Source organism: Triplophysa dalaica, chromosome 16, assembly GCF_015846415.1.
Source record: "Triplophysa dalaica isolate WHDGS20190420 chromosome 16, ASM1584641v1, whole genome shotgun sequence".
NCBI lineage: Eukaryota > Metazoa > Chordata > Actinopteri > Cypriniformes > Nemacheilidae > Triplophysa > Triplophysa dalaica.
In genome coordinates, this window is record NC_079557.1 from 19,476,577 (window position 1) to 19,504,183 (window position 27,607).

The 27,607-nt window shown below is 39.0% G+C and overlaps 1 protein-coding gene across 2 annotated transcripts; it reads left to right on the plus strand.

Moving 5' to 3' along the window:
- The first annotated feature begins 62 nt into the window (after positions 1-62).
- Positions 63-26,368, plus strand: LOC130437661 (C-terminal binding protein 1). 2 transcript variants are annotated; one of them, XM_056769090.1, is made up of 11 exons: positions 63-505; positions 2,061-2,114; positions 2,334-2,514; positions 20,197-20,351; positions 20,431-20,575; positions 20,660-20,866; positions 21,045-21,259; positions 21,386-21,516; positions 21,656-21,783; positions 22,619-22,736; positions 22,821-26,368. In XM_056769090.1, the coding sequence occupies exons 3-11, from the start codon at positions 2,457-2,459 to the stop codon at positions 23,008-23,010; spliced, it is 1,347 nt and encodes a 448-aa protein (XP_056625068.1). In that variant the 5' UTR covers positions 63-505; positions 2,061-2,114; positions 2,334-2,456; the 3' UTR covers positions 23,011-26,368. The 2 variants fall into 2 exon arrangements, with proteins under 2 accessions (XP_056625068.1, XP_056625069.1); XM_056769091.1 differs by lacking the exons at positions 63-505; positions 2,061-2,114; positions 2,334-2,514 and adding an exon at positions 5,391-5,490.
- Positions 26,369-27,607: the final 1,239 nt, after the last annotated feature.

Consider the following 27,607-nt stretch of genomic DNA (forward strand, 5'->3'; position numbering starts at 1 on the left):
TTTGTATTGTACACTGTATTATTTTACATCTTCCTAGTTAAAGAGATGAAATGTTGTAAAGTTGTGAATTCCATCTCATTTACCAAAGCTGTCGCAGGAGGGTAGACATTTTTGCAAAATGTTTGCTTTAACAGCATTAGGTGAAAAGGGATAGTTTAGATAGCTTTTTTTTAATATTAAATTCATATTTACGGATAGAATGCCTCGTAACAAACAACGAAAAACTGTCTCTGCAATCTTGTCAAAATGACAAATAAATTGTAAACTTGAAATGACACGTGCCTGTGTGAGAATGTGCAGTGACGCGGGCTGGTATGTAGGCGGCGCTGCTCTGTTCAGCGCTCACGTCTGCGATCTGAACACTCGCTTTTCACAGCACGTTGTCTGTGCGGCCTCGACTTCCTCCTCTGTGCAGATTCCATGGCGAGTGATAGCGGGGAAGAGTTGATTCACCTACCGTGACCACACTGACCCGCGCATCAACCTCAACGCACGCTTTCATCGGGTGAGTGCGGCTGCCCCTTTGGACTCTCGTTTAAACGTTACTCACATCAGACTCTACATTTCGTGCGCTTTTGACTGTGCTATGTGATATTATGACTGTTTATCTCTCTCTCACACAATCCGTCTGTGTGTGTTTAATGTTTGGTAGCTCAGTTAGCCACCACAGGCAGGGCGCTTTTTTCAACGTCTATGTTAACACACGCCGTGGCGACGTTAACCGAAACGAAAAAGAACGGCTAATGTTATGGTCACACATAATCGCAGATTCATCTTTTAAATGATTCCCCGGGTGCTCTTTTTACTGGTTTGTGGGGTTAATTGTAGTCTGTTGCATTGTGTTTTACAGCATGTGCTAATTAGCTAGCGCAGCGATAACTGAAGAACTTGGAGCCCGGGTGCGCTGATAGTGAACGAGCGACGCGACGAAACAGCAACGCTCCGTTATAATTCATCAAAACGCGCGTTTTCTTTATATTCAAATGATAGTTTGGGCGCGCGCCGTTCCCGGTCTGTCCCCGCGCACACCTCTAGCGTTTCTCCCATTATAATGACCGAAGAGCGCTCGAGACCCCGCCATACGACGCCTCGCAAGATGTTCGCAAGTGTTTCCGTGCCCGACAGTAGATCATGTTGATGTGTGTTTACTTGTTAGAGTAAACAAGACGATCGTGTAAAGAACTGCAGAAAGCTGTGATACGGAGGTGGTGCAGCGAGTAGATAACAATTGTTTTTTTTTTTTTAAAGAAAAATGAATCACGTGCGCTATACGACGTTCAATTATTCAAGTACTTTGTAAAATACCGGTGAGTGTGAAGCGACAGATGGGCAATTCAAGCGTTTTGGATGTGACATTTTGCGTCATGGATGTGACGTATGAAGTTTGAGAGAATGGACGTGTTACCGATATATTGATTTTTTTTGTTTATATTTAACTAAACCACAGGTGAAACGTCTGAAAAACGTCCGCGGGCGCGCGCTTTCTAGTTTATAAAAGGGAAATATACATGCGTATGGATGTGACATAAAAGTAAGCCGTTTTTGAGAGGCAACATACTTTTTGCGATTTCTGTTAATTAAAATGCACAAACCAGTGGTAACAATACCCAACAAATAGAGATGGGGTGACTCTTTATAGAAACGGTTATTATATTTAAACTTTCATGTGTCCACGGACCATTTATGAGGAATGTGGACTGTTGCGGATGTGACCATTCTAAAAACAGCACTTACTGAGCACTCACAGACTTTTAAAAATTCTTTAAATGCATAAACTTCACTTCACAAGGGTATTCGAACCACCACATGATGACATTTCTGCTGCCGCTATAGTAAAACCTTTTTTTTATGGTAAGGTTGACATTTGCATGTAATTGCCCTGATGAAGTTGTCTGACTCACAAAAGCATTGCATTTCAAACACCTCATCTGCCACAATGTTTGTGTAAAAAAATGTATTTGCTTGGAATGCATGTGAATGTCTTGTGTGTTTGTGCGTAGAGTTATGAGAACGGGTGTTAATATTATTAATTTTAAAAATGCCTGCCCTCTCCTCCTTAGTTGTCCTTTATAAAGACTGACACCAGACGAGTAGTTCTTTGGCTTCGGTTTCAGGTGGGTTATATCAATGTTTTTGTCATGTAAACGTCTCAAGTTGTTAGTTGTCGAACAGTAATACTAAGGAAAAGCGATTTACAAGCTTGGATGAATTTCTTGTCAATGCACGTGTGGATGGATTTTCAAACTTAATGAGTTACTTGACATTGTACATTTTGCATTGTGATTTAATATTCAGAATGATTTTTTTCTTGCATTTTTCTATATCTTGATCAGTGAAATTGGTCGTTGCAGTCGTTTTGGAGATCTGGGTGTTTTCTGAACAAAACGCGGTGCTGTTGCCCTCCATCTGTCATTGTGTTGTGGCTGTAGCTGCTTCTACTGAAGAACTGCCATTCGATGGCTCTAATGGACAAACACAAAGTGAAGCGGCTGAGACTGGACCGCATCTGTGAAGGTGAGATTATGCATACTTGAACCTTTCTAAATGAGAAACAAAGGAACGAAAGATAAAGCAATGTGTGTGATCCGTATTTCTAAATGAAACCAAATGTGTAAGAAGAAAAGCGAAGGGTGGCACTGGATTTGATGTTACATGTGCTGATCAATCAGGGCTCAGACTAACTTTTTGCACTGGGTGCTCTGGTGCGCCTAACTTTTTTTTAGAAAAAATTTAGACCTCATCGCATTTAACCCATTTACCTGGTTTCACCAGTTCACTTTTTTTTAAATGTCCATTTAGGCAAAAATTACTTGTAAATGATTAACTAACAATCTGCTTTAGTTCAGCCTACCCCTCCCCCCGCACGCGATGTATGTTTTCAGAAACAATCGTAAAGGTGTATCTTTTATGAATGTGATCAAACTAAATACTCTTCGAAGATACGAAGTATGCAATACTACTCTATAAGACTCAAGAATATGAGATTGGCAGAAACCGCATTTGTTACTCCCGCTTTAAACATGGTGAGACACCAAAGAGACTGTTTTCTTATCGCTCCTTCCCATCTATCGCAAGGGTGTCTGTTGTTCCTTAAGTCATCCACTCTTAAACGCTCGCATCATTGTTATTAAAATTCAGAAATAATGCGTGGCTTAAAGCATCTTTGATTTAGAAATTGTACTTGTCTTTTGAAGATGTTCTGTTGAATATGTTCAGGGAAACGCACTCACATCAAAACAAAGCTGTTGTGTATTGATCCATCAGCATATATATTTCACTGCCTAGTTTCTTTTGGCAAATGCTCAAAGGGGTGAGGTGTAATTATTTATAAAACATCAAAGAGGCAAAGCTCTGACACTTATGTTTTTGGAAGATATGCAAATTTTAGGTTTGCCTACTTGATGAACTCAATCCTGATTAAGTGGCCCAGTGTTTGATGGGAATTGTTAGCAGTTGTGTTGATATTTAGTGAACTAGTAAGTATATGTTCAGTATATTGTATAAAGTTGTAGAAATCTGAAGCATTTATTAAGCGTAAGTTCATAATGTATAGAAGTGGTTGCAGAGAAATCCTTTTGCAATTCTGTATCATGAACTTTATATTAAATTGCAAAATCATATAAAAAGCTCTTCCATATCGTTGTTTCCGTATGTGTCGGCATTACCTGTAATGTGTGCTTAGCAATTTTGTATAACTGTCATAAGGGTGACCTTTTTAAATAATGGCTTAAAATACTAGAACATAATTGTTTTCTGGGAAAAGCTTTAAAGTCAAATGTTAAATGCTCTATCATTCGAAGACAATTTGGTAAAAGCGTCTGATAAATGTACAAATTTCAATGAACAAATCAACAGTTATTTTATCTGAAACTGTCATATTTTTCTTAACAATAGTTTCATCTTGAGGTGCTTCAATGTTTGAAATTACTTTTGTACACAAAAATATAATTTTGCCAACAACATTAGTTTCTTTCATTAGAAAAATACATTTTCATTTTAGAAACTTTTTTGAAATGGTTTGCTTGGACCAAGTAATAAATAATAAGCAACCAATAAGAGTCCTGCACAAATGGAAATTCCTTCAATACTGTTTAAAAAGCTTCACGGGTTGAGTCCTCAAAAAGATGGATGATAAAATGCCTGGTGTTTTGATGCTTATAGTAACAACAAAAATTAACCAGTTATAATTGTTTTATTCCATGGTTTTGATAGCTTTACTATTATTCTAAATAAATAAAAAAATGTCTTTTGTAATAATGCATTTAAATACATTATTTTATATATAGTCATTTTCTTGGGTGCATTGTACGAGACACGAAAAACTTGCTAGCTACTGTGTATGGCACCTAGACAGGCCTATTGTTAATATCAGGTATCCCTCATATAATGGACAGATAAAAGTTTATTTCACTAGTAATTTTTTTAAATAAATGATTAAATCTTATATTGTAAAGTATTATGTGTTAAGTTATAATTGACATTTTAAAGGAAAGTTCAATGAATAATAATAAAATAATGAAAATTCTGTCATCATTCACTCGCCCTCAGATTGTTACAAACCATTATAAGATATTTGTAAGAATGTCAGTAAACAAACAGATCTCATTCCCCATTTACTGCCATCGTAGAGAAAATAAATATTTGGGAGTCATTGGGGGATGAGATCTATAAGGTTACTGACATTCTTACAGATATTTTCCTTTGTGTTTAGCAGAACAAAGGAATGTATACAGGTTTGGAACAACCTGAGGGGTAAGTGATGACAAAATATTCGGGTGAACTATCCCTTTAACATTAGAATTATGAAAAAAATGTCTTTAAACGTCACTGTTTACGGTCTCTTGTGCCTCGTTTCTATATTGTCTTTTGTAATCCTGATTGAAATTGGAAAGTGTGTTGACCACTTCTCATGCTCGTCTTTTGCCAGATGAGGCCTCTGAGGTCAAACGTTTTTGCTTTGTTCACGTAACATCCTCAGCGTTTGAGTTTCGGCATCGGAAATGTGGCTTTAATTTGTATAATGTGCAAAAATAGGCTTGACTAAATAAAGATCGCGCTGATAACTTTCCCAGCCTTCAAACCGAATTCGGTTATGTGGTCACAACTGCAGATGGTAATGATATTTATTCAAGTGACATCAGAAAGCGAGTCCACACAGGGCAATCGGGGGAAGGAGGGGGCGTTCATTTAGAGAGGAGCAAGGTTAAGATTTTAGATGCGACCAAGACGCTGTCTCTTTAAAAAACAACAACCGACTCCAAAGCCGCTTGTCAATGCTGTGGAGTGCTGGTTGGTTTGCGCTGGTTGGATGACGCTCAAAGCACAGACCTCTGATTGGTCGGGTGCCGTGGGGGAGGGTCTAAGCGCTTGTGACACGGGAGATGGGAGTCTGCCAGGCGAAAACAGCCTGACACTGATTGTAAAGGGTGGAGAGGGAGCGATAGAAGAGGAGGGGAGAGAAGACAAGGCGCGTGGATTTCATGATGCAAGGTTTGGATGTACATCTACCTGCCTCGCGTTTGGTGTTGGGTGCATGCGTGTGTTGGAAGATCGTGATATGAAACGGGAGTAATGCGAATGGGTGTGGTGTCCAAAGCGGGCGTAAATGTTCCTTTTTGGCGTGTCTAGTGTGTGTGTCCTTGCAGCTTGAGCAAGAGCGTGTGTGTGTTGGCCAGGCAGGAGGCAGGGTGTGGTGCAGCTGTATTATCATCCACCCACCCTTCCCCCCCTCTCCTTATGTGTGTGCGTGCGAGGACCTTGTTGGGGGTGAAATGCAGAGCAGGAGAAGGTTTGGGAGGGGGTGAAATGGAGGAGAAACGAGCGCTGAATGAATGGCATTGTTTGCATGGCCATGCTTGTGTTGTGGCCCTCTCTCTTTCTCATGTAGCCTGGCGCGGACTCAACACACGGCATCTGTGCTCTCAGCGCCGTTCTCGCCACGACCCTACAGGAATAAGTGTTTGCATTGTTCGCCTGCGAGAGCGTCACGGACTGTGATTTTTGCCGATCGGCCATTTTTTTTATTATGTAGTATGGCTGGTATTTGTTCTATCCCCTGAACACTGTGTGCGTTGCTATGAAGCATTGATATGGAGGGAGAAGAGTGCAAATATTTGTCTTTAAGGCCTCCTCACATGCGGGAGTGCGATAGCATGAGTGTGGGTGTTATTGAGCATCATGGAGGTGTCTTTACCCCATCCCCCACCTCAGCCACCAGTGCCGCAACACCTGTCAGTGATGGAAGGGGACGGTGGGTCTTCACACTTAACATGGCTGTTTGAAGAGGATTTGCTGCTCGCAAGCTTTTGGGCTTTGTGATTTAATAAATGATCTTGTTAACATTTAGACTTATGTGTTTTTAGACAAATTAAATATTCAGATCGTCTTTAGCTATGTGCAATGCAAAATCCCAGGGCCAGTCATTTGATATGTTTAACAGGTGTCACCTGTGCTTTTGCCTCCAACTGTTATCTTTCTGGTCGCCTGTCTTCGCCATCGCATGGTTTGATTATGGGGAAGGGACATTAATATAATATTGAACTGATTTGTGGATCACGTTGTTAATTGTGATTTACACTGCAGTTATAACCATGTTATTGATTTTCATAGGGCTTGGGTTCTTTGCACTGTATTTTTCTTTGCACTGTCTGTGTTTGGTTTCAGTAGAGATGTACTTTGATGAAATTCCTCCGCCGAGACCAATAGCCAGTTATTCAAAGTGATATCTGCTGGTACAGATTCTTAAGATTTAATTTATTTTACTTTCTGAATGTTATTATAAATTCTTATGACTATTAATATTAAACATCTAACTGCGGATGTTTCTTAACATTTTCTATATACATACCACCAGTTCGTCCATTTTCCTGTTCTTTTTTGATTGATAAGATATATCCATAGACTGTATAAAATATGGACGTAGTTTCCGTGATGTCACCCGTAGGTTTGTGAATAGTAAAAATGAAGCCTAAAGTAGGCGGAGACGCTCGTCACCATCTTGGCATTTCGCGTCACTCCCGGATAATCGAAAATGGGCAAAAAGGCAGAATGTGGTTAGAGTTGAGGCGCCTGGGATTGCTGAAACCACTCGTCACTCTAGTGGCTACGTACCTAATTTGCAGAATATTAAGGGTTAATATAATGGGAGATGGTAGTCTAGTGGGTTAAACCACTGAATTGGTAAATCAAAGGTTGCTGGTTCGATCCCAGCATCCACCACCTGTGTGTCCTTGAGCAAGATACTTTACTCCACGTTGCTCCAGGGGGATTGTCCCTGTAATAAGTGAACTGTAAGTCGCTTTGGATAAAAGCGTCTGCCAAATGACTAAATGTAAATATAGGTTAAAAGATTTATAAAAACTCACACTACCCGTAGTTGTCATGAAAAGGTAAAATTAGATGTCCAGACCAAAACGTTATTTTTTTATACCAGGCTGTAAACGTGTTTTTTTCTGCTGTAAAGTTGCCCATTTTAACATGGAGCTCAATGAGCTTCTGCTCTCAAGTCGATAAATTACAATTAAAATCTCTTCCTCGTGGGCTTCACCAAAGAGAACTGAAGGTTGCCCCTCGGATATATCGGACCAGATCATCGGTCGATTGAGTGAATAATATATTTTATCAATTGATATTGATTATTTGCCGATGTTGCATTTCTAGTCTTTGCTTTAAAAATGTGTTCAAAAGTGTAATTCGATACAGATTCTTGTTAGAATTAAATGGCAGTTTTTATGTTTGAGCCACATGTCCCATAATGCATTATTCTAATTACATTCAGTTATTTTCTCCTCTTTGATCTATTTGGTTTAGTTGAAAGTATCTTTTGCAAACAGTGCACATTACAATGTACAGAAATTTGTCACAGTCTGAATTTTTGTTGCGTTTGCTTAAAAATATCCTTCCTGTAGTTGTTCTTCGCTTGACTATAACATACGGAGTTCCTCATTGTGTGACAGGTCAGCCTTGTACACCACTCGTTTATAAACTGTGCTATCAATTTTTTAAGCTAGATCTGTGACTGTGTTTTCACATCAATGTGCAGACAATTAATTAGGGCTGTCAAACGATTAATCACATCCAGAAAAAAGTGTGTTTACATAATGTGTTTCTGTACTGTGCATATTCATTTTCTATTTATAAAGGTATATTTATATTACTAATAATTTAAATTACATATAAATATTTATAAATTGTATACGTTATATCTTCTCACATATATCCATGTATGTGTTTGTGTCTAAATACAAAATTAATAAACACCGTACACATACATATATTATGTAAAGACAAACATTTATTGTGGATGTGATTAATCGTCTGACAGCCCTACACTGTATGCATCACTGGAGTGCGAGGTTGCTTCTTTTACTCTCAGGCTTGTTTAATTTTGTCTAGTAATTATGGCATAGTTCATTGTGTTCATTGAGACAGCATCTAAGTAAATGATTAAACTAAAGAATCTGTACTGACAGGTTCTTAAGCTATAGTCTATTTTAGAGAACTGGTCTATTTTAAGGAATCTCTGTGTGAATTGAGATGCTTAGGGGATATATAGTAGTAACTGTATTTGTCACTGTTGACAAATATTTTGCTATAAATTGAATAAAAAGCTGCGAACATATTTGTGGACTTGATGTTACACTCTCAGAGCTGTGTCTATATGTATCCCCTTACTTAAATAAACTGTATAGCAAATCTATAATGTGTCTATCCAATTAAAAAGTTGTGTTGTTACAAAGTATTGGACCATCTGTGGGAGAGAGAGAAGAGAGTGGGTTCAGGTAAGCACCACGAGACTGGAATCGAACACGGGTCGCCCGATGTGCAACCTCGACACAACTTGATGTGTTGCTTGAATGGCGAGTCGACAAGACAATAACACTAAGAAGCTCTTCATAATTAGTCTGCTGTTTGAGTCACCTCACCCACACTTAATAAAGGATATGGGACCTTTACATGACACTACTACTAGAGTACAGACAAAGCTAGTTGATACCATTACACACAATGCAATGGGTCTCGAGAAATGTATTTAGAAAAAGGGCAATTTTGCAACGCGCAATCCCAACGCAATAGTCATCAAAGCCAGATAGCAAAACGTGATACAGCATAGAGATGTCCATCTGAATGTTTGTGACAGTCGTGGGTTCCTCCATTGTGACCAATCCTTCATGCCAATATTGCAGTTTTGCTGCTGGTGTAGGAACGGTAAATCTTGGGGTAAATTTTGGTTCATATGTGCAACTAAGCAATAACAAATATCATTTGGCAGATTATTGAATGGTCTGTATTTCTGTTGGTTTCTATTTATTTTTACTTAGTTTTACAATATTATTAGAAGTATTTCAGATATTAGTCCTTAAAGAAGTTAATTGTAGTTTTGTTGGATGGAGGAGACAAAGATTATTTCGCTTCCAGTCTACTGAATGTAGGTCATTATGAGTCATGTGAAGACTCCCTACCCCCTTTACTCATCTCCCCTGTCCCCTGCTCACACTTTCATTTGGCAGTTTGGGGGGTGGGGGCGGTGAGGGACATTGGGATTGTTTGGAGCCGTTGTCTTGTGTAAAAATTCACAAGCGTTTCCTGATATGTGTCACACCGCTGTCATTCAAAGTCCTAAAGAGCCATAAAATATAACTTTTAGATAGACGCATATATATTCACAAATTCCCATTTTTAATGTTATCGGTATCTGCCGATAATACAATTTAGGCTGATATATTAAACCCGATATATTGTTAATTATCTATTATCATAAACTTCTTCAGCAGCATGCTGCTCACAGTTAAATCCAGTACAGTACTCTCTTTCTGTCCTGATCATTCACTTACTGCTATTAGCAAACCATTGTGTATGTAGGTACAGAATTTCTGAATGTGTAAATTATAGGAGCATATAGTAAATTATTTGAATCAGACTGCTTTCTGTCTTGAGTCCTGTTAGAAATGTAGCTATTAAGGGCATTTTTCTGAGTTGCTCTGGATGAACATCTATAATTTGTTTATTAAATAAAAAATATACCAGAAAAGTTTGAAGGATAATGAATCTAGTGTAAAGTAGGCTTGGTACATGATTTTTAGGGGAAAAAAGAGAACTAATGGTTAACTTGTTTTCTTTAGTCAATGTTTTCTAATAAACGCAGTTGTCCGAATTTTGCCTTTTGTTTCAGTCTTAAACCACGTAGACATTGGATGTCCGGACAAAATGTTTAATTATAAAGGGTTGTAATGCGTTCTATTGTCTCTTGTTGCATCGATGTCAGACATTCGCCGATTATGCAGCATTTCAGGAAGTCGAACATTGCAATGCAAAGTCAGAAGACACATATGCAGTATTTTTTGAGTATCTGTACTATGAACGTGCACTTTTGTTATATGTTAGATTTAATGAAGTTTAATTGAATGGAGGCCTAATGTAAACATGTAAGTTGTTTGTAAGGAATGGAAATTATTTTTAGAACCCAGATATATGCACGGTTTCATTTGTTTCACTGTTTTTGCCTTGTCTGTGGACATGTTCTCTTATCGAAGGCAAAGAACAAATGATCCCCACAGGGACCATAAGTGATACTGTGGACATAAATCAAGTTATTAATATTGAAGACATTGAAATATGTTATAGTCTTTGCAATGGCTCTTTTGCAAAAATAACTGCACCAAAGATGGAAAAATGGGTAAAATGGTAAATGGGTAAAATTCTCTCTCACTTGTCCATACAAAACATTCACTTGTCCTGGACAAGAGGATGAGCGTTAATTTCGAGCCCTGTATATGTATCTAAATGTGTGCGTAATTAAGTAAATAAATTACTATATTTGAAGAGTTTGGTTCCAAAATCAGGTTTTTATTGTGTTAGTTAGCTTTTTTGTCTGTTTGTTATTATGGCTTAAATCAAAACAATCCAACTGCAGTTTAATTTTTTTTTATTGATTTACCAAATTCTTCATAAATATTTGGTGCCAAAATGTACCTTTGAGGCTAATATGCACTCTTTAGGAGAAAAAGTATACTTTGGAAATATGTTTTTTGTTCTGTCCCACTACGAGATTTTATACCTATTTCTGAGAGTGATGGACAATGATAACATGTCTGTCTCGTCTATTTCAGGCTTAAGAGACAGTAGAAGATATTAAGAGAACTGTAGATACCTGTGATGAACTTGAACTGGGTTATACTTACATTTTTGTAAACTGCTATGTTGACTACTTTTAGAGGAAGTTATTTAAACTATTTGTATTGCTGGGGAAAGTTGAATGTCTTTTTAAAACAAGCAAACTAATGCTACATGCCTTCTCATCTGTTTGAATGAACATTACATGTCATGTTGCAGATGATGCTGTAAACTGTGTGGAAAGCTTTTGAAATTAAAGGAGACATATTCTGGAAAATTCCCTTTTATAAGGTATCTGAACACTAATATGTGTCCGTAGTGTGTGTAAAAACAAGCTTATGATAGTAAAAATTATCTCGCTTCTAGTCCACATAAACCAGAAGTAGTCTCTTCAAACAAGCCGTTTCAGATCATCCTCTACGATGATGTCAAACTCCACCCACAACAGGCAATGACCTGCCCTATTAGTAAAGACACACCCGATTTCATCCTGATAAAATGTTGTGTAATAGATTGATATAGTGTGTGCGTTTGTGTGTATTCACATACCTCTAAAAACACTTCTATGTCCTTTCTACTGCTTGGAAATATATCCTGGTCCATCTGCTTGTTTTATTATACAAATTGGCTCTGAACTGTTAAAGCTTAACTGACGCAATGTTATTACTATTTGTGGAACCAGTCTGATGTGCAACTGGAACCGCTCTGTGTTACATCCCTCGCCATAGTTGGAAAAAACACGATCTCGATCTCTAAAAAGGATTGACTTTTAGCCATTTACACTTTCACACACTAGCAGGCCTCCATTATGTTTACATTACAGGAACCGGAAAAAAACCCAGTCGCTTTGTTAGAAGAGAGACTCGGTGAAGAATAAAGGTAAAATATGTTCAAAATTAAGCGTTAAAAAGAAATTAGAGTGAACTCCTATTTTACTGAACCACAAAAACACAAGAATATCTCGAAATTCCACAAATTCTATCTAGGGATGGGTATAGTCAAGATTTAAACGGTATTACTACTCTTATCGATACTGCTTACCGGGCCGGTACTTTAACAGTTTTTTTATCTGTGCTTTTGCATACTTTAAAAAAAAAAAGACCACAAATAAAAAATGTATGGATAGAATAGCATTGCTTTATTTTCTGCAATGTAAAATAAATTGTATTCCGTGCAGACCAGCAGGATTAAAAGAAGTGGGTTGGTTCATCATAGCCGCCCGCAAAAATATATTTTTTAAATATTTAAATGTGTATTTTAATGGACAGATTTTTATGTTTGTCCAATTTATGCAAGTAAAGCAACAAATTTAAGCTCTCAATGTTGTAAATAGGCCTAGGCCTATTAATTGGGCTGATTTATCAACATTGTTGTTCAACTGAGTTTGTTGTGGTTTTTGATAATAGTTACAACAAAACTTCCACAATGCTAAATGAAAATGTTGATCTGTGTCAGCATGTCAGATCAGACCAAATGAAAATGATGTGGTAGTTCACCTCCTCTCGTTTGAATACTTCCTTAGTTTGAGGTCTGAAATATTTCCATTTTAGCCTCTAAAATATTTCCAGGCCAGAAAAGCAAAGAAGCCATGTTTAGAATATACTTTTAAGATCCACTGACCTTAAACTAATTGATAGATGGATACAAATACAGACTTGTTTGTGTCACATCCAGATTGTTTGGAGTCTCCTCAGGGCACAAATATTTTCTTAGTTCTTAAGTTGGAAAAGAGTGAAACATTCATGTGTGGGTGGCATTTAATTACACATTAAAATATCAATCATATTAAAAGACACTTATGGACACCAAAGCATATTCTTTTAATGACTTTGCCAAGTTTGTAAGTACCTGTCGTGATCAAAATGGAAGATATTTTATTAGTTGGTACTGTGGTGACATTATTTGCTTCCATTGAAGCACTTTTTTAAATAAAGTTTTATAAAGTCAACTACGTAGGACATTGATTTTTTTTTATAAAACTGGGGGACCTGAGATGGATCCAGGGGGGCACAGATTCTGTGGCATTTTATGAACTATAGAAATTTTTCAAAGTTTATGCAATCAAACATCTAAAAAATAAGACCACCAACCAAAAGAATTGATGCTCCAACGTTGTATAGCTGAATATGTTTTTGGTTTAATTAAAAACCAAAAACGATTATACGTCTCATTTAAGGGGCCGCAAAGCAACATACCCTACACAAAGGTGGAAAAAGTTAAGTAAAGCATAAGTTGTTTTCCATATAGCCTATAGGTTGTTCTGCTGTTGCAGTGGTGCTGATTTGAACAAACAGATTTGCACATCTTTGATGTTTCCTATTGACTGAGCTCTCTGCTATCAAACTGATTTGGGTGGGTTAAGTAAAGACATGAAGTAGGTTCTGTTGTGCCTTTCCATGATCTGAACAGAGGTTGTGATGTACTAAATGCTCAGTGCGTTCATCATTGTGACTTTGACCAATACCTGATGACATCATCTCACAAACATGTTATAGCTCCTATAGCTTGTTTTGCCTGTAGCATAAGTAAGATCATGATCGAGCATGCCATTAAAAATAGGTCTTGTTGTGAAAGATATTAAACCAATGAAAATACAAAGCAGTTTATTAGCAAGTGCATATTTCTATTTTCCATTTCTGTATGTCTGATTGACATCACGTAAATGTTTTTTATCAGCTCTCATCTCTCCATGTCCTTCAGATACTCAAGGACTCTGCTCTTCACCTTACACCACTGATTCTCTATGGGGTTCATGTTATGGAATGGACATTTTGGTACAATGGGTTTCATTCATAATTGCTTAGACTTTTCGTATTTATATGCATTAGAACTTCCCACAAAAACTTTCTGCCTAATTCACAACATTTGTTCTGTTAAAAAACCTGTAATTTTACTTGTACTTAAGTATGATTTGTGTGATGTATTGTACTTCGCTATATTTGAGGGAAAAAACGCGACCGGAAACTCCAGTGAATAATGTGCGCGAGTTTAAGTTTGCGCCAATAAGAGCAATGGAGACAGAGAAGTTGGTGAACCTGTCCTAAAGATAAAACCCCATCGAACTCGAACTCCTAAAGACAACGAAGTAAGCCCCTGGCCATATTTAAGCAACCCAGCTTCAAGACAGGATTATGGACGCTTTGCAACTAGCATTTTATACTAATCCCGAAACACTTTAGTATGGAGACCAATTCTCATAAATAATGCTCATACCCTTGTTGCATTGGTAACTAATAAGTTGTGTGAAGTTAACTTTGTAGTAAAAGTCTAAACAAAATTGGTGCATAATGCTTTATATTGTAAGTGTTTAATCTAGATGCATGGTTCACTAATGTGTCAGTACCACATTAACGAAGTGTGTATGGAACCGAACTGAAAAACTTTTGCTTTAATGACATATTTAAACGCGCATCATGTCTCTCTTCTGTAAGTGCGGTGCAAGAAAGTCACATGAATATGTGCTTGCTCTTTCATGCATTTTGAAAAGCCTCACCAGCCCTACCGTAAAAATGACTATGTTGCCAGTTCATATTGTTGACAAGACGAAAATAAACCTACACATCAACACATTTAATAAGGCAAAAACCACTACGCGCAACTGTTCACTTTACTAACCATATAATGTATCTGCAGCTTCATAAGAAAAGACTAAACAACACATGCGAAGCTCTTAACATAAAACAAAATGCAGCGTCTTCATCTGTATTTTTGTTTAAATTACCTCACTTAACCATTCTTTGGCCGAAAACATCAGATACGTATCAAATAGATTAAACTATGTTTCTTGTTCACTGAGATCAACGACAAAAATGTTACCATTTACCGAACTGGTTATAACCTACATTTATGCGTGGTTTCACAGCTGAAACTTAGCAGTGTGTACCATGATTATTTATCAAGAAAATAAGACTTACAATCTTTTTTAAGGCTTAATTTTGCTTCTCAAGAAAATATTTATCTGTTTTTAGAATTGTTTCGTTAATATTTGTGTTATAGGTCTCTGTGATACAAGGCAAAATATTTTTTATTTGTTGCAGTGCACTTGTAACCTGTTTTAATATATAAAATTAGGCCCTAAAATAGGGATGCACCGATCCGATACTCTGGATCGGAATTGGGGCCGATCCGGATGTTTTTTGCTGGATCGGGTATCGGACTGACGGGTTCTCTTCAGTCCGATCCGTTGCGATACCCGTGGAAGTTACTCTAAAGCTTCATAAAGGACTATCCATCAGGAAATTACCATAAACTGTGTCATGCACTGTATTCGTTGTCATGTATTTTGATAGCTTTATGCGAGGAATAAACCAATATAGCATAAATAAAAAACTCTGACCTCCGCTGGTGCGGTCGTCTGTCAATCTCAATCCAGCATGCGTGTGTCCGGGAACAGTCAGGACGTTACTCTTTCCAAAGTTTTTAATATTCTTCCTAATCACTAGATAGTAGACTGTGGTTTTGTTTAAAATGCATTTTGCCGGAGACTGTACTCGCTGAGTGTAAAGTTATTAGATTCAAGCACCGGAACCGGTCTATGTTATGCGTCATTCATACACTATAACTCTTTTTTTTTTACTTTAGGATGGATGCAATGTACTATGATTTAAACACATAACATATCTCTTCTCTTTGTGTTATAACTGTTTTGAACTTGGGAAGCAAAGATCCCCGCGAATACACGATCATCACTATCCGGCATGTGCGTGAGTGAAGCGGGTGCATTAAGCGCATCATTCTGCGTCCAATGCGCATGACTTTAAATAACGTAGAAGCGAATGTATTAAGCGCATCATTTTGTGTCCAGGATGTGCATGAGTGAGTTTGGAGACTTTTATATTGTGGTAGCTTTGTGCAATAAACAGAAATTTATTTGTTAAACATTTTGTAAGTATCTGTGCTTGATGAGACCACATTTTGTTTTGTATGTATTTTTAAGTTAAATAAAGCACTAAATAACATTTAAAAAAAATCATACTTTTATTAGTAAAAATACTTAAGTGAAGGAAAATGGTAGATTTTAATGTACTCATGGATTTAAGGTAAAAAAAAATAAAAAAATGTATGGACTGTAGTGGAGTAAATATGCTGTGCTTCATACTGTAGGAAAGTATTTTTTTGTCCAAAGTTCTCTGATAAAGTACATATATTTTAAAATGTACTTGAAAGTAAACATTCTTAACTATCCACCTCTGGCAATAAAAGTTAAAATATGCAAGTCTACTTTGATCATGAAAAACAGTGCTAGTATCGGATCAGAATCGGTATCGGCCGATACACAGAATTCAGGTATCGGAATCGGATCGGAAAGGAAAAAGTAGGATCGGTGCATCCCTACCCTAAAACTATTATTGGTGTTGCACAAAACAAGAGAGGTCCCCCTCATGTTTTTAAAATGTAACACTTACTTTGAGTAAATTTTAAACAAGCTAATTTTACTCGAGTAGATTTTTTGACTGGTAATTTTACTTGTGCTCAAGTACAATTTCATCAAAGTACTAGAACTTGTATTTGACCTCTGCTCATTTGAATAAAACACACCCAGTCCATCTCCATATGAGGGATTTCTGCCTAACCTTTCCTTTACCACCTGTGGTCACTTGATACTCCAGGCCATATATATATATATATATATATATATAACTAGATGCCGCATTGACCACCTTGCTCAGCTGCTGCGATACGTCAATGGCGGAGCCATATTGGTGAGTGCAACAATGCACTAAAAGCCCACTGAACCCAGAGCAGTGCTTTTCGGCATTAAAAGCACAATCACTTTTACATTTCTTTTCCTAGTTCAATGGTTTAAGAAATACGTATAGAGTAAAACTTTACCATGTCTCTAGTTGATTCGTGTCTCGATTATAGCTACTTAAAAATAATGGTTGTCAAAAGGAAATGTGAAATCCATTATTTGTGCCTTTTATTTGGGAAAATCCACTAGATGGCACCATGTTCAGTGATATGTTGGAGACAAGACAAGCAACAGAATAAATAACCACGTTATAGTAGTCGAGAATAAAACAGACACGTAGCCTAGAGATTGTTTCTGAGATTTATTTGACTCTTCGAATAAACACCCAAGGAAATAGTTTAATATACGTGTGATATAAAAACAAATCTTTTTCACTGTGGAAATTGCTTTTTCTGTAGTAATTTTTGAGATGTTATTTTATTTATCCGGTAGACCTGTTGCAGCAGTAAGACATGATGTTTGTGATATAGGAAAACAAAAAACTGCCGTGCCTTTTAAGTTTGAAAAGGCAGTATATAGAAATGACAAATTGTTTTGATTTTCCCATGATTTTAAAGTGAATGAGCCGTGTTCTGATCATGTAAATTCAATCTACTTTAAATTATTTCACATTAGCGATGTGTACACAATTATTAAGCCTAAACTATTGCTTGACGAGCCTGAGTTTTAACAGTTCTGTGTGACAATAAATACATCATACAATTCAAGTCTAACCATCTTTAAATGCAGCCAAAATGTTTCTGAACTCCACGTAAATAGAAAAGTATTGAAATTAGTTGAGAAATGAAAACGATGTTGTGTTTTTATCCAGATAACTGCAGCTCCATCAGTCACCTGTATGTCTTTGTAGTCTGCGTTCGCCCTCACCTATTTGGTGGCGGCATTGACGTACGATCCAGCGGACAATTTGGCGTCTAGTTATATATATGTCTATGCTCCAGGCAACCGCATATGACAATGTCTACAGAGGTGCTGTTGCAAGTAATTCCAAGTGTGCAGTCCTCAAAATAAGTTCATACACAATAAAACACCTTTTATACAGACACGCAGTTTACAGAGTTCTCGCTAGCCAGCTGTAAAAGCTCTGTTATTCAGACAAACCTCACAGGTTGAGCTATAGTCTAACGCAGCTTTTCTAACTCTTTAACTATATATGATGAGAGAGAGAGAGAGAATTTTTTTACTTTTACATCTTTTATTTACAGTCACATTTAAATAAACATGAATTAAATATTAAAAGAAAAGAAAGAAAATCGTAAATAGTTGGCCGCGCATCAGGAAAGAGCAGTTTTGCAAACATTGACCTCTCAGATAATCAATATCACAAATACATCGATTTCTACACCATTTGAATCTAAAACTATCCAAGTCATCAATGGACTTGTAAATTTTATTTAGGGGATTTTATCAATTCCCTAAAGACAGAAACAACATGTGTTAATCCTGAGCCCCGTAGTTTCCTTTAATGTGACAAGAAAATTGCTAATTTTGCCTGCCCAGATCTAGCATCCTGGTCTTTCTGTATTTGGGTCTGTAAATGAAAAGTAAAAACCTCCCCTAGCATTTGACAGTATCCTTGGGTGAAACACTGTCTCTTGCGACCTACAAAAAGGGCACCCCATCCCTACCTGTGGATCCAGATGTGCTCTGTGTCTAGCTATTATACCGTGCACTATCCTCCGCTGAAGGTCTCCACACCTTTTCTTAATGGGAGGTTTGATCAGGGTCCTCCAGTAAACTTTAGGGGAAGCACCTGATCCAAAAATGTCCTGCCACTTGGACTCCCTCAGGTTTTCAAGCATTTGAAAATAAGTCACTTTGATACACAGAACATAGAAAGCCTTCTTTCCCGTATCACCAAAAATTCCTAATTTAGGTGTTGTGAAAGAGAGCAGTCCACCCTCCGTTTCCTGCCATTTTTCTTAATCAGCTGAAAGAGTCAGTTCTGGAAAAGCGGTAGTATCCACCTCTGATGCCTCTAAAGATAGTCTATAGTCCCCTGGTAAGAAATCCCTAATTTGAATTCAGTCTCTCTGCCACTCGAACTGACCTCATGCCCAGTTTGATCATCCTTCCAGACCACAAGGCTCCTCTGAGGTGAGAGAGAGCAAAGTTTTTGTTTGTGAAAAACGTTAGTCCGCAGGTTTCACGCACAAATTTGTGTGTTTGCTTGCTTAGTGAATGAGACCGTTTAGTCATGGTCTGTTCTAGGATTTCTAGCAGAGGAAGTCTTTCTGGATTTTTTCCAAGGTCTATGATGCAGTAGTACCTTAAGATAACATCTTGGTAAATTGACCCACAACATTAAAGATCCAGCTGTGTGTTTAACCAAAGTCAATTCTGTTTTACTTGTGTGCTCCAAACCTATCATTTGTGATGATGTCAACGCTTGTTTATGGCGCTTTTCCACTGCATAGTACTGCACAGTACAGTGAGGTACAGCTCACATTTGGGGGGTTTTACATTGGGTACAGCACCTAGTTCCTGATACTTTTTTAGTATCACCTCGGTTGATGGAGTGTACTGTACCTATACCAAAATGTGATGTTTTTACACACAGATCACTGATTGGGCAGAGGGAATCATTACCAGCGTCATTGGATTTGTAACGCATTAATACGGATCTTAATACGTTATATTGGCATTTTGTTCTATGCTTCGTGAATATAGAGATTGAGCCCCTTAAAGCAATGTTAAATGTTTGTCGCATTCACAATGATGCTACGCCAGTAGAGGCGGCGCAACTATGACGATAAATTTATAATCCCCACCCACTTTAAAGTAGTTGTAAACTGCTGTGGAAAAGCAAATTGAGCTGTAGTGAAGTGAGCTGTATCAAGCAGAGTAGTACTAAACCTGATGGTTAAGATACTGAAACCATTAGTTACATCTGGCCATAGAACCAATCCTATGTAACGGTCCAGTATCAGGCCACAAAATAAGCTAGTTTGCTTTTGGATGGTAGCAGAGAATTTGTAATGTTTTTGAGACTTTCTGACATCAAGATTTCACTGATTGTTACAGTTTTCATGCTTCAATTTTTTTCGAGCCACAGTACGCCAACATAGACATCATCCTCCAGTCAGATTTGTAGCACTTTGAGTTGACATTGTCCTAGTGGTAGAAATGGGAATTTTTCTACAGCCACTTTCTATTTTTTTTGAAGCTCAACAAATTTTCTGCACATCAGAGCTATGTTCTTTCAACAGCTATGAAGATTTGTTTGACGATAAGAGAATACCAAAATGCGATTTAGGAGGATGCTAAATGACCTTATTTTTAAATGCAGTGTTTTAATTCGTTTATTAATTTGTTTGTTTGACATTTCACAGGCATTCGACCACCCATCCTCAATGGGCCCATGCACCCTCGTCCTTTGGTGGCACTGCTGGATGGGCGGGACTGCACTGTGGAGATGCCCATCCTGAAAGACGTGGCCACTGTGGCCTTCTGTGATGCTCAGTCCACCCAGGAGATTCATGAGAAGGTACTGTTTCCTTTTGGCGTCTAATGTTTTTTCAATAACCAATCGATTGTGTTTTACACTGACTGTCTTGTTGCTGTAGGTTCTCAATGAGGCTGTGGGTGCATTGCTATACCACACCATCACACTGTCACGAGACGACCTGGACAAGTTCAAAGGCCTACGGGTCATTGTGAGAATCGGCAGCGGGTTCGACAATGTCGACGTCAAGGCTGCGGCAGAGCTTGGTGTGTTTTGCTCCTCTGCCACAAAGTGATTTTGTTTGATAGTATGAGTTGACCGTGTAACTTGTCTGTCTCCGTCATGAACAGGTATTGCAGTGTGTAACGTGCCCGCCGCATCTGTGGAGGAAACGGCAGACACTTCCATGTGTCTCATTCTGAACCTGTACCGTCGTGTCACCTGGATGCATCAGGCTCTGCGCGAGGGCACCCGCGCCTCCAGCGTGGAGCAAATCAGGGAGGTGGCTGGAGGCGCGGCCCGCATTCGAGGAGAGACGCTGGGCATCATCGGGCTTGGTAAATCCATGATACATTTTAGTGTTCGTAGCAGTTTGAGCGGGTTTGTGCTGTGAATTGCAAATAGGTCTAAGTTTTGATTTTCTTGGAATATTGGCTAAAACACCAACTATAGATGAAAATTTGGTCAAAATGGAAGACTGAGTCTTTGTTTGTTTCTGATGATGGATTTTCTTAGGACGTGTGGGCCAGGCAGTTGCTCTAAGGGCAAAGGCCTTCGGTTTTGGAGTGATTTTCTATGATCCGTACCTGCCGGATGGTGTGGAGAGGTCACTAGGGCTCCAGCGCATGGCAACACTACAGGACCTTCTCATCCACTCGGACTGTGTGTCGTTACACTGCAGTCTGAATGAACATAACCACCACCTCATCAATGACTTCACCATCAAACAGGTGCAAAACAGCTACTCCAAATCAACACAGTTTATGCGCTTGGATTTATAGAAAGATTTGTTTCCAACTCATTCAATACAGTTTGAGTCCCAAACTCTTTAATATCAATAAATTTGTTGACTGTAGATGCGTCAGGGGGCGTTCCTGGTGAACACTGCTCGTGGAGGTCTGGTGGATGAGAAAGCTCTGGCCCAGGCTCTGAAAGAGGGCAGAATACGGGGGGCGGCCCTGGACGTCCATGAGACAGAGCCCTTCAGGTAGGATGAAACTAATCTTGGAATATTCAGCTTGGTAGAACAATTTTGTAATGCATGTTCAACAGCTGGTGGAAAGGCTGTATGTTTTGGGTTATTTTTGCATATTATTTGAAGTAACCCTCATTTGCTTCTCCACCAGTTTCTCTCAGGGCGCACTGAAGGACGCCCCGAATCTTATCTGTACCCCACACACATCCTGGTACAGTGAACAGGCCTCCGTGGAGGCCAGGGAGGAGGCGGCGCGGGAGGTGCGACGAGCCATTACAGGTCAGAAAAGCCCAGGTGTTCATTATCAGCTTGTGCCTCCCTAGTGTGCGCATTCCAGCATATTCACTGCTGAACGGCTGTTGGCTTGGATCATTTAGCCAGTTGTTTCATGCAAGTCATTCAACAGGTTCCATTACATTTACAAGTTTGCATAAATTTATCGTTTTGAAGAAATTGAATACTGGTTTCTGTCAAACAGCTTTGTATGAGTTTAAAATCCAGTAAGGGTGTCACAATATACAGGTATTGAAAATAGCCATGATTTTAAAAATCAAGATTATGAATTTTTTTGTTAAAGTGATCAATAACCCAAAAAAGAAAATTCTGTCATCATTTACGCAACCTCTTGTCATTTCAATCCTTTATGACTTTCTTCAGCAGAACACGAAATGAGATATTTTGAAAAATGTTGGTAATTGAACACCACTGGCCCCCTTTCACTTCTATTGTATGGACACAAAATCAATGCAAATGAATGGGAGCCAGTTAACAACATTCTTTAAAATTGCTGTTTTGTGTGTACTTTGGATAAAAAGTCATACAGGTTTGAAATGACCACAGGGTGAGGAAATGACAGATTTTTGGGGGCGGTGAAATATCACTTTAATTCTACGCACATTGTATTATTGGAACTATATTGGAAACTTTCACAGTAAGAGTGACTGTTTACAAAGTTTTTCTACTTCCTACGTTTGTGTTTTACACAAAATGAACAAAGATGATTTAGAGAAAAATGTGTAAATACCCAGCATAGCCAGGTAGTGAAAATCTGAAAGCGTGACAGCCCTAATGTCCAGTAACGGTTAGTGCTGTGTATGTTGTGTTGCACGTGCAGGTCGTATCCCTGACAGTCTGAAGAATTGTGTGAATAAGGAGTATCTGATGGCAGCATCTCAGTGGCCGTCTATGGAAGCCGCCTCTGTGCACTCTGAACTAAATGGAGCCGCCTACAGGTGAATACGGCTCTTATCAGACATTGTTTACCGTCCGTCTGCACATACAGAAATTTAAATGCGTTGCTCTTTCATCTTCCGCAGGTTTCCTGCTGGTCTGATTGGTGTAGCAGCGGGAGGCTTGCCTGGAGCCGGGGCAGGAGTGGAGGGCATCGTGAGCGGATCTCTGCCCCTGGCCCACGCCATCGCCCCCGTGTCCCACCCCCCTCATACCCCGTCACCTGGGCAACCCTCCAAGGCAGAGGCTGACAGAGACATCCCTTCTGACCAATAGCATCCCAACACATTCCATTTTGCCCTGATCACCACGCCCTTTCACCTAACCCAAGGGTCGGCCAAGGCGGTCGCCATTGCTTTCGACGCGACTCTGGGTCACCCCAGTCCAACAGAACACGTGTACAAACCCAGGAGCGACCCACTCGAAAACCCTCAAACTCACCCCTCACTTCCACTCGCTGTATACTCTCAAGTTTTTCCACTTTGGCAGTAAGCAATAACTTCTCTCAAGGACTCAATAATTGGATTGACACACTCCTTTCTAAGCTACGAATCCCAATTCTTTTGCTTTGTGGACTAGTTGGAGTATTTTTTCCCGTACTGTTTCTTTCTTTTCCAGCAAACTGTTTAACAGCGTGGAAGTAAACGCATGGACCTTCTTTCCTTCATCCCTTGCGCCACACCCAGCCCCCATCTTCCTTCAAGCATACATTTTGTAAACCACCTCTACCCTGTCCTCTCTTAGCAAACGTTCGGTCATCAAAACAAAGCAACGGTTGCTTACGTCTTAAAAAACTTCTCTAGCCATCAGCGTTTATTTCACAGCCTGTCGTTCGATGTTAGAGATCAAGACTAATGATTGGCCCGTGGCTAAGAGTAACTCGGTCCATTTGTGTTTTTCTCTCTCTCTCCATGTGGAAGGCATCTAGAATTGTCCATCCTCTCTCGAAAAAGACGTTTGCAGGAAGCGAGAGAGCTTTTGAGGTTTGATCATGTGCTGGTCACAAGACCTTATAGAATCCATAGAGCCTGAGGTCCGCGGTGTCATTGAAACAGCATATGTGAAATTCCATCATCTTGTGATAGCCCGATTTGTTTTGTGTAGCTTTTTGTGAACGGCTTCACGATGAGAGATTTGCTGACGGCTCACAAGCACTCCCACGTTTCTAGTTTCAAATAAAGCCATAGTCACAGTTTGTTACTAAAACACATATCCTTGTTTCTGCACTGCTGTTTTTGGCGAGACCGATACACCTCTCAAAATGTTCGACATCAACTGATAATCCATGACAATATCGGCACCTTTTGTATTCAAAGCCATGTGAAGAAGAATATTTGCCTTGTTTTCCATTTCCTCTCTCTTTCTCTCCTAGATATCTCTTGCTGTACTTCCTCCTCGTGCCTCCTTTTTGATTAGGGCCTTCTCTTTGTGACACAGCGAGGCACCTTGTCCACCTTTTATCTCCGCTCTCGTTCTCCATCGGGTTCCCATGAAATCACTGTGTAGCACGCCAGCTATGCCCTTCCTCTCCAATATCTTCCCACAAGGCACTTAAATCTCCGCCTCTTTCCGCTCAAACACGTACAGTTGTAAGCAGCCTTGTCCACTACATCTCGGTTTACACGTTCTGCTCATTTTTGAGGTAACGCTGCAGTAATGTTGTTTGGCCAGCAGGAGGCAGTAAGTCAATGGCCCTCTCACAACTGATTATTTGATACCAGCTCACCATCACATAGCCAGTCTCCTGTTCGTTTGGAAAGACGGAAGGTTAGCGGGACGGTTAGGGTCCGCAGACGTCAGAGACCAGCGGAGACGTACTGTGGACTGCTCCATCCATCAGAGTCTCATCGGCGTCTTGTGTGGTGTCAGGTTTTCTGTGCTCTTGGATGATTCGTAAAGCACACAAGATAAGGTGGAATGACTGTAACTGAAAAGCCGCTTGCTTTCCAAAGAAGCTTGGGTGGTCCCCATGCTTAAGATGCGTCTCGGGATGCCGTTCGGTGCGAAGAGAAAGGCCTTTGTAATACCTCAGTAACAGATATTGAATGTATGCTCAGATCTTTCCTGCTTTGTACAGCTTTTTGTCTTAATTCTGAGGGGGTGTGTATGGGTCTACATGTATGTGACTGTGCGACTGCTTATCTAGTATATCAGTTATACCTGAATTACAAAACTAAGCTTTTTTCTTTTTTTCTCCAAGCATAGGGTTACTTTATATTGTTTCATAGATGTAGTTTGAATCTCAGGCTTTAGCTTTATAGGATCTGTGATTTTTGTAATTTTCTGTAAAAAAAAAATTGAGCACAGTCTTTGAGATGTATGCGTATAAATGAGAACAGGGGTCTGAATTGGTACATTATTGAAACTAATATCTGAATATGAGTTGGGTGTGAGAATTGGTTGCCTACAGATCGTTCTATATATCTGATGTTGTTGTAAGTAAGGATGGTTGTTTTCCTTCATAGTCAGTACTCATGGAATAATGCATGGTGATGTACCTTTTAGGCCCCTCCCCTCGTCCCTTATTGGCCACGTTTGGTGTTGAGTTTTGAGTGACATGCAGCTTTCCTAGACTGAAGTGATGCCCTTTATTCCCATCAACACAGCTCTGTGAAATAATCTTTTTTTTTGGGCTACGTTTTTGTTGAATTTTGAAAGTTTCTTCAAGCATTATTGTGGTGTTTTCTTGCCGTCAACCTCATCCGGCTTCGATATAAGATGTGCACTATGTGTTATAACCAAGAAGTGGATAGTTGTGTCATTCAGTGTTCGACATGTTGTACTGAAACATTTCAAGACAATATTTTACCGTTCAGCATCCGGGAATCCCTCATGTTTCGATTATAGTTCCAGTCATGTGGTCCCCTCGCTGCCTTAACGTTGTAGATCGTGGTGGGCTTGGTGAATATCTATTCCTTGGTGCCCCACACATACCCTCCTCATCCCGGCAAACACACACGCAAGAGAGAGGAAGCCGTTTTCTTCAGCCATACGTCGCTCTGTTTGCTCGATGCATATTTCGGGAGAACACAAATGGCTTTGGCGATAAGGTGCAGAATGCTCAGGCGCTATCAGGACATGCCGATCCCTGTTGTGGGATGAAGCTGTGGCTCGGTCGAGGCAGGAGAGGAAAGATATGGACTTGGAGCGGTCAGTTTCTCTCTCAGGGTTCTACACGCATATCCTTCAACAGTCTGACATAATCTTCCTTCATATGAATGAAAATGATGTAGAGCTCACTCTTAAACAGTCCATCTTTTGACAGTGAGTGTGTTTTCCTTTCTATCGCTCTTCTTTGCTTTCTTACCACGTATTTGTCGCACTGACACCTAACAACAGAAGAATGAATGTTTTAATAGAACCGCGTGTATCGTTGAAGTTGGGAAATGTATTTTTACAACATGTGAACTTTTTATTCCTTTCTCTTACCTTCTTTTTGTTATGGATTGTTTTTCTCCCTCTCCCCCATCACCAGACTGCAAAAAAGTAAAAACTGAAAAAAAAACATGTAACTAGGCTCTTAAGCTTTACTTTTGTTTTTGTTTACTTTTTTATTAGAAAACAATCATGTTTGTGATGGTAACCTATGATGGTAAATTCCACAAGGTATTTTAATAAAATCCTAAAGATTAAACCTCGGTGTCTCGTTCTTTTCTGGCTAACATTTACTTTACTTTGGATTAAGTGTGAAATAGCACAATCTGATTTCTTAACTGTACTGTCTGATGTCTGAATGTAAATATGCTGAAGTCTCTTGCTCGGACTGATTCTTTGTACTCAGTCCATGAGCTTTAGAGATTTCTTGATCATGCTTGGATCTTTTGTCTTTATTAAGTGTGTAATTGTATTATCTGCACAGGTTTGGGACGTTTGAGCTATATACTGGATATGAATGTTTAATACAGATTTTTGCCATGAATATAGCCATAGAATAGTGGAAAAGTGTTAAGAAGAAATTGTTTATTTTTATTTGTTTGCTTGATATCCTCTAGTGAATGTGTCCGTGATGGTTGTTTATCGGTCTCTCAACAGCTATGTTGCATGTCAGTTTAATGAGGTGCTCGGGCCAAATGCCCCCACCTGGTGTGCCAGCTCAAATTGTTACCAAATGACTGAAAAACTTTACTTACCACATGAAGTCCTATATGCTGATGCTAGTTCAGGAAAAAACATGCAATACACTTACTCATAAAATGTATATAGCGTGAAGTCTCTTTGGATAAAAATCCAATCTATCATTAGACCTCCCAAACAGAATCGTGACTCATTGTGGCTGTTGTCTTTATGATTTGAATGTTTATTTTGACTCCCGGTGTTTAGAAGCGCAGGTCAGCCCTTAAGGTTCGGCTGTAAACATTCTTTATATCTTGTAAATGAAGGGAACCCCTGCTCAAAATAAGTTTGGAAATACAATAAATAGCTTCATCTCTATAAAGTTTGCTTAAGCATATTTGTGCTGATATCCAGAATAGTGATGAATGTTATTTGTTTGTTTTTGATGGTTGGATTTTTGTTTGCTCAGTTCGACTGATGTCACAGAAGTGTGTAGAAACAAACACGCTGGAGGAAAAAAAGATTTTGCAGCAGTGATTCACCGTTGTTTCCCCAAAGTCCCTTGAGGGTTGTGCAACACAACCTGATGTTCAGAGTCTGTGAAGCCTCTCGAGATATCTGGTGGATTCAAGTTTCTTTGTGACACTTGTATTTAAAATGAAGCCTTTTTGAAACCTTTCAGAATTATTTTGAGACTAATATAACCATCAATTAATCATTTGCTAGCTGTCTATATTGTTAGCCTTTCTGAAATTGCATACCCTTCCTTGGAAGTTATATTTAAGGGATAGTTCGTGCAAAAATAAAAATTCAGTCATTC